The sequence below is a fragment of the Balaenoptera physalus genome (genome assembly GCF_965194825.1).
Source record: "Balaenoptera physalus genome assembly, chromosome: 19".
Taxonomy (NCBI): domain Eukaryota; kingdom Metazoa; phylum Chordata; class Mammalia; order Artiodactyla; family Balaenopteridae; genus Balaenoptera; species Balaenoptera physalus.
In genome coordinates, this window is record NC_138900.1 from 60,934,560 (window position 1) to 60,946,694 (window position 12,135).

At 49.0% G+C, this 12,135-nt stretch overlaps 1 protein-coding gene across 1 annotated transcript in view; it reads right to left on the reverse strand.

Moving 5' to 3' along the window:
• Window positions 1-30: 30 nt before the first annotated feature.
• The window catches only part of LOC309648495 (polycystin-1-like protein 2), an 82,676-nt gene continuing 70,571 nt past the window's right edge, over window positions 31-12,135 (reverse strand). Inside the window, 7 exon segments of the mRNA XM_082437114.1 lie at window positions 31-343; window positions 2,884-2,897; window positions 3,725-4,052; window positions 4,949-5,134; window positions 6,742-6,879; window positions 9,849-9,945; window positions 11,116-11,302. Coding sequence (XP_082293240.1) covers window positions 156-343; window positions 2,884-2,897; window positions 3,725-4,052; window positions 4,949-5,134; window positions 6,742-6,879; window positions 9,849-9,945; window positions 11,116-11,302 — 1,138 coding nt within the window. The 3' untranslated portion in view covers window positions 31-155.

Consider the following 12,135-nt stretch of genomic DNA (forward strand, 5'->3'; position numbering starts at 1 on the left):
GTATTTTTCCTTTTTTTTTTGCTTGCCAGGTTTGGTAACTCTTCTATGGACACAGAAAAATATTGACCTGGAGAGATTATAGAATCACTGGTAAGTGTAGGCCTAAGATGCTGGCCCTCCCCTACTCTACAGATGATTGTGCCTGGACCAACAGCTTAAATTTGGGGCACAGCTGATACAGGTTGAGGGGCCCAGGCCTCTGACAGCAACTCAGGCTGCTCACTGCTGCTTCCAGGTTCCTGTCTTTTACATTTAATGCCCAGGAAACTGAGTATCTTCATCAGTAGCAAATCGACGATCTCTCCTTCCTCCGACAGCTGCAGAGGGAGAAAGAACCATGCAACTTAGGTAGGACCATTCTCTTTGAGGGCTTTTCTTTCTAAGGGGAAACCATGGTTTTATCGTTCAATTTGGTCCCTGCCAAAGTCACTTCACTGTTTAGTGTTGCTTTTGTGTTGGAATTGACCTCCTTCTGGGAATCCCAAGGGTGTTCACTCCTGCCTTTATCCCCACAGGGTTCCTTCTTTATACCCAGCGGGTTCCTTCTTCCCCTCCATTGAGAATGACAAGATGCCCTCCAGCCGCCAGCGCCCCCCCCCCCCCGCCCCCAACAAAGGCTATTAGGAATTTGTGTACAAAGACCCTCATTGCTGCTGGGAATGTGAAATGGAAAACAGTTTGGTGGTTTCTCAAAATTTAAACCAAAGTAACCATATGAACATCTTGAAATAAATTTCTGGGCCCAAGATGGAGCTGCTCCTGTGCAGGGTGCGATGTCAGCAAACTGAAACTTGGATAATGTTTGTGTCTCTGTAAAGGCTCCCCTTGACCAGAAGTGCAGTATATCCAGTCAGCTAATCCCCAAACACCAGGCAAACTCCAGGCTCTATACTTATTTCCTCTTCCTTCTCATCCCAAATGAGGTTGACTCTGTGGCCCTGGCCAATCAGATACTTTCTGTTTTCCCCTTCCTTGTTCGTTATTCTTTACCCTACAAAAGCTTCCTGCCTTCCACTCCATTTTGCAGGTCTCCGAATGGAGACAGTCCACTTCATGAAAAGTTAAAGTTTGTTTGTCATCACCTAAATTGTTTTCTTTAGTCATTTTTCCAATGGTTTCTCAATCTTGGCTGTGTATGCAAACCACACGGGAGATTTCAAGATACCAGTGCTTGGATCCTTCTCCCAGGAATTCTGTTTTTATTGGTCTCAGGTGCAGTGGCAGGCATTGCCAAAAGCCCCCAGGTGTTTCTAATGTACAGTCAGGGCTGGGAATCACTGATGTAATGAACAGAGTCCCACGAATCAGGAGACGTGATTCTAGTCTGCCCTTCATTTGCCATGATCTTGGGGAATTAATTTTCTCCTTCTGGGCCTCAGTTTCCCATCCCATGTGCAAAGGTCCCCTGACCATCAGAGCAGAGGTTCTGAAAATGCAGTCCCCAGACTGGTAGCATCACATCATCTGGAAACTTGTTAGAACTGCAGATTCTCAAGCTCCACCCCAGATCTCCCCAGTCAGAAACTCTGGGGATGGGACCTGGGAATTTGTGTTTTGATGAGCCATCCGAGGGATTATGATTGGCGGTTTTTTGGTTTGTTTTAAACATTATATCTATCTGTCTGTCTATCTATCTATCTATCTATAAGTATAGTTGATTTACAATGTTAGTTTCAGGTGTACAGCATAGTGATTCAGTATCTTTATAGGTTTTACTCCATTAAAAGTTATTGCAGAGACTTCCCTGGTGGTCCAGTGGTTAAAAATCCACCTGCCAATGCAGAGGACGTGGGTTCGCTCCCTGCTCAGGGAACTAAGATCCCACATGCCGCGGGGCAACTAAGCCCACGCTCCGCAACTACTGAGCCCGTGTGCCACAACTAGAAAAGCCTGCCCACCACAACGAAAAAGATCCCACATGCTACACGAAGATCCTGTGTGCCACAACTAAGACCCGGTGCAGCCTAATTAATTAATTAATTAAAAGTTATTACAGAATAAGGGCTATAATTCCCTTGGGAATTATATAAAAAAAAATATATATATATATATATACACACACACATATATATATATATAATATATCCTTGTTGCGTGTCTATTTTATTTTTTATTTTTTTGGCTGCGCTGCACAGCATGTAGCATCTTAGTTCCCCGACCAGGGATCGAACCCCTGCCCCCTGCAGTGGAAGCACAGAGTCTTAACCACTGGACCACCAGGGAAGTCCCAATTTTATACATAGTACTTCGTATATGGTGCATTTTAAAGTTTGAGGACCATGGTGTTAGAGCAGCCACATAGAACATTAGGGGCTTAGGCAGGCAGCAGCTGCAACTGTCACAGCCCCTCTTGGGCTGGCAGTTCAAAAGACCAGTTCCTGAAGATCTGTTCACAGGTGCCGTGGAAAGAGCATGTGCCAGAGGGACCTGGGTTCAAATCTTGCCTGCCTTGTGGGCAAGCTGATAATGTCTTCAGGCCTCAGTTTCCTCATCTGCAATAGTGTTAACACCGGTGCCTCAGGATCATTGTGAAGAGGAAATAGAAGTGTGTGTGTGTGTGTGTGTGTGTGTGTGTGTGTGCACACGCACATGTAGTAATAATAGCTGTTATTACTTAGAGCAGTAATGATGGGCCTGTTTTAACACATGCCCTGTCCCTGGTGGGTCTGCGTCCTGCTTTGATACATAGAAGCAGAGAGAGAGTATCTGTTGTTCTGAGTGGCAGGAAAACACCTATTATGTGGAAGTAAGCTATTCCTGGCCTGTCCTTAATCCCAGGGGACCCCTGCCAGGTGTCTTCCTTTGGGGCTTGTTACCTGTGTTCCTTGGTGCTGTAATAGTGCCATGGAGGAGATGGAGGTTCACCTGGGTTCACTAACTCACCTGGGACTACACAGCTAACAGGAGTGGTGCCAGGGTTTCAAACCTAGGGCTCTCTGACTCTAGAGCGTGCTGGGAGACGCAGTGTGCGTGGACCCTGAGTGTCCCTGCACATTCGTGCTGAGTATTCCACGAATGCCAGGCTCTGGCTGGGCTTTACCCAGGCGTCATCTCAGGGCTGAGTTTGCAGTGAGCAACCTCAAGGGATGAGGTGACGTCCTCCTTCAGTCAAAGAGCAGGCTTGCTTCTGCCACTGTAGAAACAGTGAATGCTCCAAGCTCAGTGTTCCTCCTTGGTACTGTAACTCACTGCATGGGCAAGCATCTGTCGTGGCCCTTCCTGGGGAACTGACTTCAACCACCATGAAGCTCTGCTACTGCTTTTGCTGTGAGTAATGAAATCCTTTGTCTCTGACCTAGGAGTCTTGTGTCTTCTGCCAGCCTCCATGAAACAGGCTAGTGTGTTAGCTTACGAGTAGGGTAAGACCTCAGACCCTGCATAATTCTTGGTTAAGGTTAAGAGCCTTAACCACTTCCTACTTGCCTGGTGGTGGACGCTTTGGGTCGTACTAAGTTCCGCATCCCTGTATTGGCTCTAGCAGAGGCCACCAGGCTTGGTGCAGCAGGCTGAGAATGCTGGAAGCAGGATTTCCCTTCCAACTCTGAGACTGCACGGTTTCCAGGGGCCTGAAAATATGACCTGAATGCCTCTGAATCCCCCAGCCCCTCCCCACAATGACACAATGAGCTTGGCTTAGCCCTGTTTTGAAAGCTGCACCCTCCAATCAGATCCGGACTTGAGCAAATGTCTTTCCTCTGCTGCATGTGAATCAAGTGAGCCTTACCTTGATGCACTTTGGCGATCAGTCCCCAAGGGGACCACATAATCTCCTCCCCGGTACACAGTGAGTTTGCCCCAGATGGGATACCCTCGGCGCTGGCTCTGGCTCTGGTACTGCCAAGCCTGGGAAAAGTCATTGCTGTTATTGAGGACGGAGGCATTCCAGCCTTCCCCATAGTCTGACAGGTCTTCAATATCCAGGGAATATGGCGCATGGCATCCATCAAGAGAAGCCTGCAGCTGCAGGGCAAGAGCGCAGGAGCTTTCCTGGACCCTCACTTGGCGAATCTGGGCACTGCCAACCAGCTTGGAGTTCCCATCAGTGATAAAGCCTGGAGATGAGAAACAAGTGGGTAAAGCTAGCCATCAACGTCATCTTAACACATCCCAAGCTTTCTGGCCTGGATGCTAACGTGAATTTCAGTGTACCCGTTGTAGAATTAGCCAAGAGAAGTTCATGGCCAACCACAGACTACATTCAACCATTCATCACCATCTCCCCACCTTGGACCTGGTCTACTTCTTGCATAACTTCTCCTGGGGAATGGCAACTCCTACCCAGTCATCGACTTGGAGACCATTTATGTCCTTTCCCTCGATGCCCAAATCCTAAGGGTCAGCGAGGCCCACCAATAGTACCTCTTCAATGTTGTCTGCACCCACCCCTGTCTCTCCATCACCTCTGCCCCTCATCCCTACATCAGTCGCATCATTTTTGCCCAGCATCCTAACTTACCTACCCTCAACTCCAACTTCCACATGCAGCTTATACCACAGATTTGATTATGTTACTGCCTCACCAAGAAGCTGTCAACGGCTCCTCATTTCCTTAAGCATAAACTATGAGCTTCCAGAGCCTTCATGATCTGGCCCCTGTTCCTCTCTCCTGCTCTGCTTTTCGTGGGTCCTCAACTCCTACCCTACACTGAAGTTGCACTCAATGCTCTGTAGTTCCAGGAAGTATAGTGCCTCGGTGTTTCAGGCTTGCCTTTTCTCATGTTGTCCCTTCTGCCTGGCACACCATTTCTGCCTGGCCAATTCCTGCTCAGTTATCTAAGAAGGAGGTTCTCTACTCTGCATCCAGGGAGGGTTAGGGACCCTCAGAGGGTCTCTCCTTCAAAGCATATGGCTCTGTGGTTATTGGTTCTCTGTAAGGCTGAAGTTGACAGTGACCCACAGCTGTTCCCGGAAAGGAGCTGACACACGTCCTGGGGTGGGTGGACAGTACCTGGGTGATGACTGTCCAGGTTGCTCACGAGGGTGGTGCTGGCCCACGTCAAGAAGTCCTGAAAGCCCAGCACGGCTGAAAAGCCTCGGGTGAAGCTGTGCCCAAGGTGTCTGTTGAAGTGGTAGGCGCTGGGGTCCCCCTGCCCGTAGGCCACCAGCAGCAGCATCCACAGGGAGCCCAGGTGTGCTGGGAAGGGAGGCACAGCCCTTGGTCAGGCAGAGGCCCCAACTCCTACCAAGTCCAGGGCAGGAACTGGAAAGGCACGTGGCTCAGAACAGTTGAGGTCTTATAGACCAGCCACTCGCCCCTCTGGTGACAAAGGAATCAGTCCTTACAGGGACAGCAGAAAGAAGTAAAGTTCACAGGCCATGAGCCTCCTGCCTGGGTTCAAATCCCAGCTCTCCACTTCCTATCCATGTGCCCTTCGCAAGTGACTTCACCCCTCTATGCCTCACTCTCCTCGTCTGTGAAGTGGGGATAATTCTGTCACACAGGGTTGTGATGAGGGAGTCAACAAATTAATATTTATAAAGCACTTAAAATAGGGCCTGAATGGACTTCGTGCTGTATGAATGTTTCTTAAATAGAATTTTTTAAAAATGGGGCTCTGGGGAGTTCCCTGGTGGTCCAGTGGTTAGGTCTCAGAGCGTCCACTGCAGGAGGCAGGGGTTCAATCCCTGGTCGGAGAACTAAGATCCCACATGCTGCATGGTGTGGCCAAAAAAAAAAAAAGGGGGGGGGGCTCTGCCATGTTGCAGTGCTGAGGATAGAGCAATAAAGATGACAGACGTGTTCCCTGCCCTCATGGAGCTCACCTGTAGACAGGTGACCTAAGAGCCCATTAGGTACAAAGATTTAGTTCAGGAGGCCTGGCATCAGAATCATGTTGGGGGATGCAGAAAGTTACTGAACCAGAATCTCTGGGCCCAGGGCCTGGGACTATGCGTTCTGGCACCCCTGCTCCAAGGTGACTTGTTGGGGTTCTGCCCACATCCGTCTTCTTCATTCTGTACGTGCAGCTCCTACGCAAGCTCCGCTGCTCTGTGGTTTGGCCACATGGGCTCCCCGTGGGAGGGCAGGCCAGGGCTGCGGCAGGGTCAGTGCCCTCCTCGGAAGCAGCCCTCACCAGTGACCTGGTGGGTGGCAACTAGGGGGTAGGTACTACGTTTGCCCCTCGCACGGTCTCAGCAGGACTGAGCCCCAGTTGCCCACGTGGAACCCACTCATCAACCACCTTCCATCGGCTTCTTTCTCTTTCCCTGCACTTTTTCCTACCAGTGCTTCTCAGGATCGCCTCCCAAACCAACTACTTGTGCCCAGATCTGCCTGTGGGGGAACCCAGACTAAGACACACAGTGAGGTTTGAAAGCCTCTGGTCCGCGGGCCAGAGGAGCCTCTCTGACGACACAGCCTTTGGGCTGAGAATTGAAGAATAAAAGGAATTAACCAGAGGAAGAGGCAGGGAGGAGGGTGCGCACGTTCCAGGCAGACTAGATGCCACAGGGCCTGGGTCAGGAGCTGCAGGATGCAGTGTCACTGGGGCTTAGGGCACAAGGGGCCGAGAGAGGTGACCTGGGTGGGTGGAGCACAGCAGGGAGTTTGGACGTTATCCAGGGGCCTGGAAGAGCCACGGAAGGATTTTAAGTTTAGGGGAGAAGCTGGGGTGAGTTGATATCTGGGGCGATGGGCCCAGAAGCAGTGTGGGCCTGTCAGAGATTGTACTACATCTGCTCAAATCTATGTTGAGAACCAGCGAGTGGGAAGGTTGCTCGTAAGTAATCTTGGCTGCCTACCCAAGATTTCTCTGATTACGGCAAATGCTTTCTGTTCCTTGAGGTGGGTGGTTTTCATCTTCTCAACGTCAGAGGCCAGAGCCTTCTGGTAGATGTCCCTTCTGCTGTTTCTTTGTGCTCGGAACAAGGCAGAGGGGTCTGTGAAAGCAAGGGCACAAGGACAGTCCCCCAAATGGGCAGTGGAACCAGCCTGTACGTTTGCAACCAAGAGACTCCCCTCACCAGGTACAACGGGATCCACTGTTCCTCCTCCTTGGGAGCCATTTCCCAGCGCTACCCTCCATGCCTCTGCCCGTGCTATCCCAGTGCTCAGAATTCCGTCCCTTCTTCTCCAGCTGGAGGATTCTCATACTGAAGGCACACATGCCTTCCTCACCTGAAGTCTTACTGATTCCTGGATGCTGTCTTTCTGTGTTCCTGAACTCTAAGATGGATCCCAATGCTTCCAAAACTTGGAAGGATGGAAGGATGAAGGTAACTAATATCTCAAAGTCCTGTTATATCTAATTCCAAGTCTCTTCTTTTTCAAACCACCTTATTGACCTATAATTTTCATAATTTCACCCGTTGGAAGCCTGCAATTCAGTGATTTTAGTAAATTTGTAGAGTTGTGCCACCATCACCACAACCTAGTTTTAGAACATTTCTGTCACCCCTAAAGGTTTCCTCATGTCCCTAAAATTGGTCTCTACTCCCACTCTATCCCCACCCTTAGCCCCATTAATTTTCTTTCTGTCTTCATGATTTTTTTTTCTGGACTTTTCATATAAACGGAATCATATGTACATAGTTTCTTGTATCTGGCATCTTTCACTTAGCATAATGGTTTGGTGTTCGTCCATGTTGTGTATATTAGTTAGTTTCTTTTTCTTTCTTTTTTTTTTTTTTTTCTCCCGTGCCACGTGGCTTGCAGGACCTTAGTTCCCTGACTAGGGATCAGACCTGGGCCCCCTGCAGTGGAAGCTCAGAGTCCTAACCAGTGGACTGCCAGAGAATTCCCTGTAGTTAGTTTCTTTTTATTGTTGAGTAATATTCCATTGTGCGGACATACTACCTTTTGTTTATCCATTCACCTGCTGATGGCCATTTGGATTATTCCTAGTTTGGGCTATTAAGAATAATGTTGCTATGAATGTGTTGTGCGGACATATATTTTCATTTCTCCTGGGTAGATTCCTAGGAGTGGCTAAATATCTTTTGACTGTTACAAATGAAGCTTCTGTGAACATTTGTGTACAAGTTCCTGTATGAAAATAATTCTTCATTTCTCTGGGATAAATGCCCAAGAGTGTAATTTCTGGGGCGTATGGTAAGCCCATTTTTAGTTTTGAAAGGAACTGCCAAACTGTTTTCCAGAGTGGCTGTACCATTTTACATTCCCACCAGCAACGTAAGAATGCTCCAGTTTCTCTGCATCCTTGTCAGCATTTGGTGTTGTCGCTATTTTTAGCCAGTCTGATAGGGGTATATTGACCCAACTATCCTTTGGATCCATGCCCCTCTGTCCACCCCCACTGCTAATGCATGCCATCTCTAGCCTGGACCATTTCAGTAGTCTTCCTACTGGCCTCCGCACTTCTACTTTTGACCCAATACCTCTGGTCTCCAAGAGCAGTCACAAAATCGCAAATCCGATCATGCTGCTCTCCTATTTAAAACACTCCAAAACCCCGGCATTGCCCCAGGCCCTACAGGGCCCTGCATGACCTGCTCCCCATCCACCTCTCTGCCCTCATCTTGAAGCATTCCGTCCATGCACACACAGCTCCCCATGCTCTGGCCACCCTGTCAGTAATTGCTATAAAATGACAAGCTCTTGTCCCACCTCAGGGCCTTTGCACATGCCCAGTGTTCAGACCCTCCCTCTCCCATCCTCTAGGAGCCACCCTCTTATTCTACCCCCTCATTCTCTCTTACAAGTCGTGCTGTGCATTTACTTGTTTAATGTGTCTCCCCAGATGGGCTGTTCATTCCAAGAGCAGCAACCTGTTCCATCCAGTCAGTGCTGTGTTGCCAGGGCTGAGGCTGAGAGTGGGGATTGACTTCAAATGGGCAAGAGGGAACTTTTGGGGGTAAGTTCCAAAAAGCTGTTCTAAATCTGAATTGTGGTGATAGTTGCACGACTCTATAAATTTACTAAAATCAGTAATTATACACTTACGATGACTGGATTTTATGTAAATCATGTTCCCAAGCCATTGTACTGCCTGGCACACAGAAAGTACTCCCTGGATAATTGCCAAAGGAATTACTAAATGAATATTTGATCAGTCAGGAGGCTGTCGTCTCTTTGGAGAATAATTATTCTTTTGACTTGGGAAGATGGTTTTAATGGACTTTTTGGATCTACAAAGCCAAATCCCTATTGTAGGGCAGAAGAATACAGTCCCATGAGGAGGTCACCACACTGCATGGTGATGTAGGGATATGGGCTTTCGTTTGTTCCTGTTTTACTTTCCCTGAAAGTCAAAATCTCTGTATAGACTATTAGAGTGTTGAATCTGTTCTGTTTGCTTGTTTGTTTTTTGTAATTCTCTTCTTGGGGGCACGCTCAGGAGTTTTGGCTGGGAAGTGAGCAATCGGGTTGGGGGGAAGAGGGCTGGTCATGGGCTCCTCTGACCAGTCAGCATGGCTGTGTTCCACTAAAACTCTTTACAAAAACAGGCTCTGGGCTAGATTTGGCCCCCTGTCTGTTGTTGGCGGACCTTTGTCTTAGAACCCTAATTATAGCTCCCTCACCCCCCATTCACACACCCCACCCACACAAGCTTGTCGTTTTTTGGTTGTCTAATGACCTGAGCCCTGGAGAAGAAAGCTGCTTGCTTGGGATTACACAGAGGATGATGGCCCTTGAAGAACGTGGACCCCATAGTGCCTCTTCATGCTTAGGTGTCAGAGAGAAGGGCTCGGATAGGGGAGGAACAGGTTGCCCAAGAGACAGAGGAAGAGTCACTTGTCCCTGGATGGACTGGGAGTGTTTCAACAGTCAGGGTGAAGGCTGATGGGGAGCGAAGGTCTGAGGCCAGGACCACCCAGTGGCTGGGCTCCACGGGGCTTTCTCAGCCTCGTCAGGTTCCAGGCCCCTGCCTGCACCCGGGTACCAATACCTGGGCCAGAGAGACGTCCCAGGAGGGGGACCACAGGCTCCTCTTCGTCCTCCACTCTCTTCAACACCAGCGCAAAGAAAGCAGCGAACCCCAGCACCTGGAAAACACCCACTGTGAACCCCAAGCCTGGGTTGGAAACTCCCTATCAATTCCTGGTCTGAGCTGGGGTGGAATGGGAGCCAGACTTGTGTCTTGGGCGCAGAAGCCATGCTCTGGGGAAACCATCCTCTGCAGAGAGGGGACGTGGTCATAAAGGGTCAGGGGCAGGGCTTGCGTGCCTGGCCACCAACCAGGCAGAGACACGCAAATCCTTGAACTCACCCTGCTTCCGGCATTCTCTGAGCCCTCCCACCTGCTGGTCTCCTGCTGCTCGGCCTCTCTCTTACCTCTCAGCCTGGTGACTTACTAGCATAGCGGGTTAAACCTGCCTCCTCCCTCCTTCCCTCCCTCCCTTTCTTTCTGTGTTAAGTAATTCCTTCCATTACACTGTCTCTGCGCCTTCAGTGCACAAGCACAGTAGGATTCTGTGGTTTGATTGCGGAACAAAAAGGTTCAGGACTGTTCTTAATATTCTCAGACTAGATTGGGGGAGGTGTCAGGAGCTGTTTAAGTCTCTGATGAAGGCTGTTCAGGGCAGAATGAGGGTGGGGGATTCCGTGATGCCTCGTAGGTGGAAGGATTTTCTCTAAATATTCCCTCACTTCTGCAGCTCCCCCGACACAGTATTCCTACTGCCTGCCTCCTTCCAGGCGGGGCTCAGGGTCTCTTTGACTCTCACTGCTCTCTTGCGTAATTTTAAGTTTTCAGAAATAGGAGCGTATTTCCAGTTCATGCACACATTTAATGGCTTGGTGTTCTTTTTTCTGAAGGTAAAGTTTGTGTAAGTTGCTGGCCCATCTCACAATCAAAAGCATCCTAGATCTGAGGAAGTAAGATATCATTACTATTTATACATGTGGCCTAAGGGCAAGATATTTTTGTGACCTTATCCTCTTAACCTCAGGTTTTCTCATCTGTAAAATGGAGGTGAGGCCCCTCCTAAGGGTGACTGTGATGATGAAATGTCCGCATCTGGCCCTGAGGGAGCGTGGGTTATCCTCGTAATTACCTTCCTGCCCCAGGTCCACCCAGAAGTGGTGCTCCACGTGGGTTTGTTGAATGAATAGATTGAATAGATGAAGGAATTGCTGAAGCCTAAGAACTGGGCAGCTGGCAGGAGGGAAATCATGGGCGGAGGGAAGGAGGGCAGCCACACAGGGGTCCTGACCTTCAGGGGCTGGGTGACAAACACACTCTCCACGAAGGAGACGGCCATGGAGATGAGCCACTTGAGGGGGCAGGCCCGCCCGTAGTGCAGGCCGTAGAGCATGGTGAAGAAGGCTGCCACCAGGAGCCAGCCCACCAGGACACACCACCAGGGGAGGCCTCCAGGGGGCTTGCTCGCCTGCAGGGAGCTGCAAGAGAGGATGGGTGTAATCCCGGGGGCACCATTTGGGCTCCAGTTCAAACCCTGCCCCAACCCTACCAGCTGCGTGACCTTGGCCAAGCTCCTTGACCCCTCAGACCCTCACTATTCTCCTCTATCCTATTCTGTATTCTATCCGGTACACATACATATATTCTATTGAGGTCACCTTTATTCGGTGCTTACTAGGAGCCAGTCCCCGTGCAAACTGCTTTATACGGGTTTTCTCTGTTATTCCTCATGGCAAGCCTAGAAGGCTGGTACTTAAGTTTTTATTATGAAAATTCCCCATTTTACGGGAATCAGTGAGTACAGTGAACCCTCATCAACTACTTTCAACAACCATCACCTCCTTGTCAAACGTGTATCATCTATCCCCACATGCTTTCTTTCTTTTCTGGAATATTTAAAAATAAATTTCATACATAATATAAAATCATCACCAATTATTTTAGAATACATCTCAAAAAAATGGTCATTTTTTTCACTGAATTATGGTGCTGTTGTTGGGGAAGAAAAAAAATTTCCCTCTACCCTTTCTAGATTCTTCTGGCTGGTCTAAATTAACACGAGACAGATTAACAGGAGAAAAAGAAATTTAATTACATATGTATAGGGGCTCCAGAAGAATATAAGGCTCAAGGACAAGTTAGGCAACTGAGGGTTATGTGGCATCTCAGAGGAAAGGGGGGTAGGGGTTTGGGACCTCAAAGGGGAGGAAGGCAGTTCATATGGAGATGAAAGCAAATGTTTGGTAAACAAATGTTTGCTATGCCGGCAGTGACAATGGGACCCTGGAGAAGACTTTGGTCTCCAGGCCCT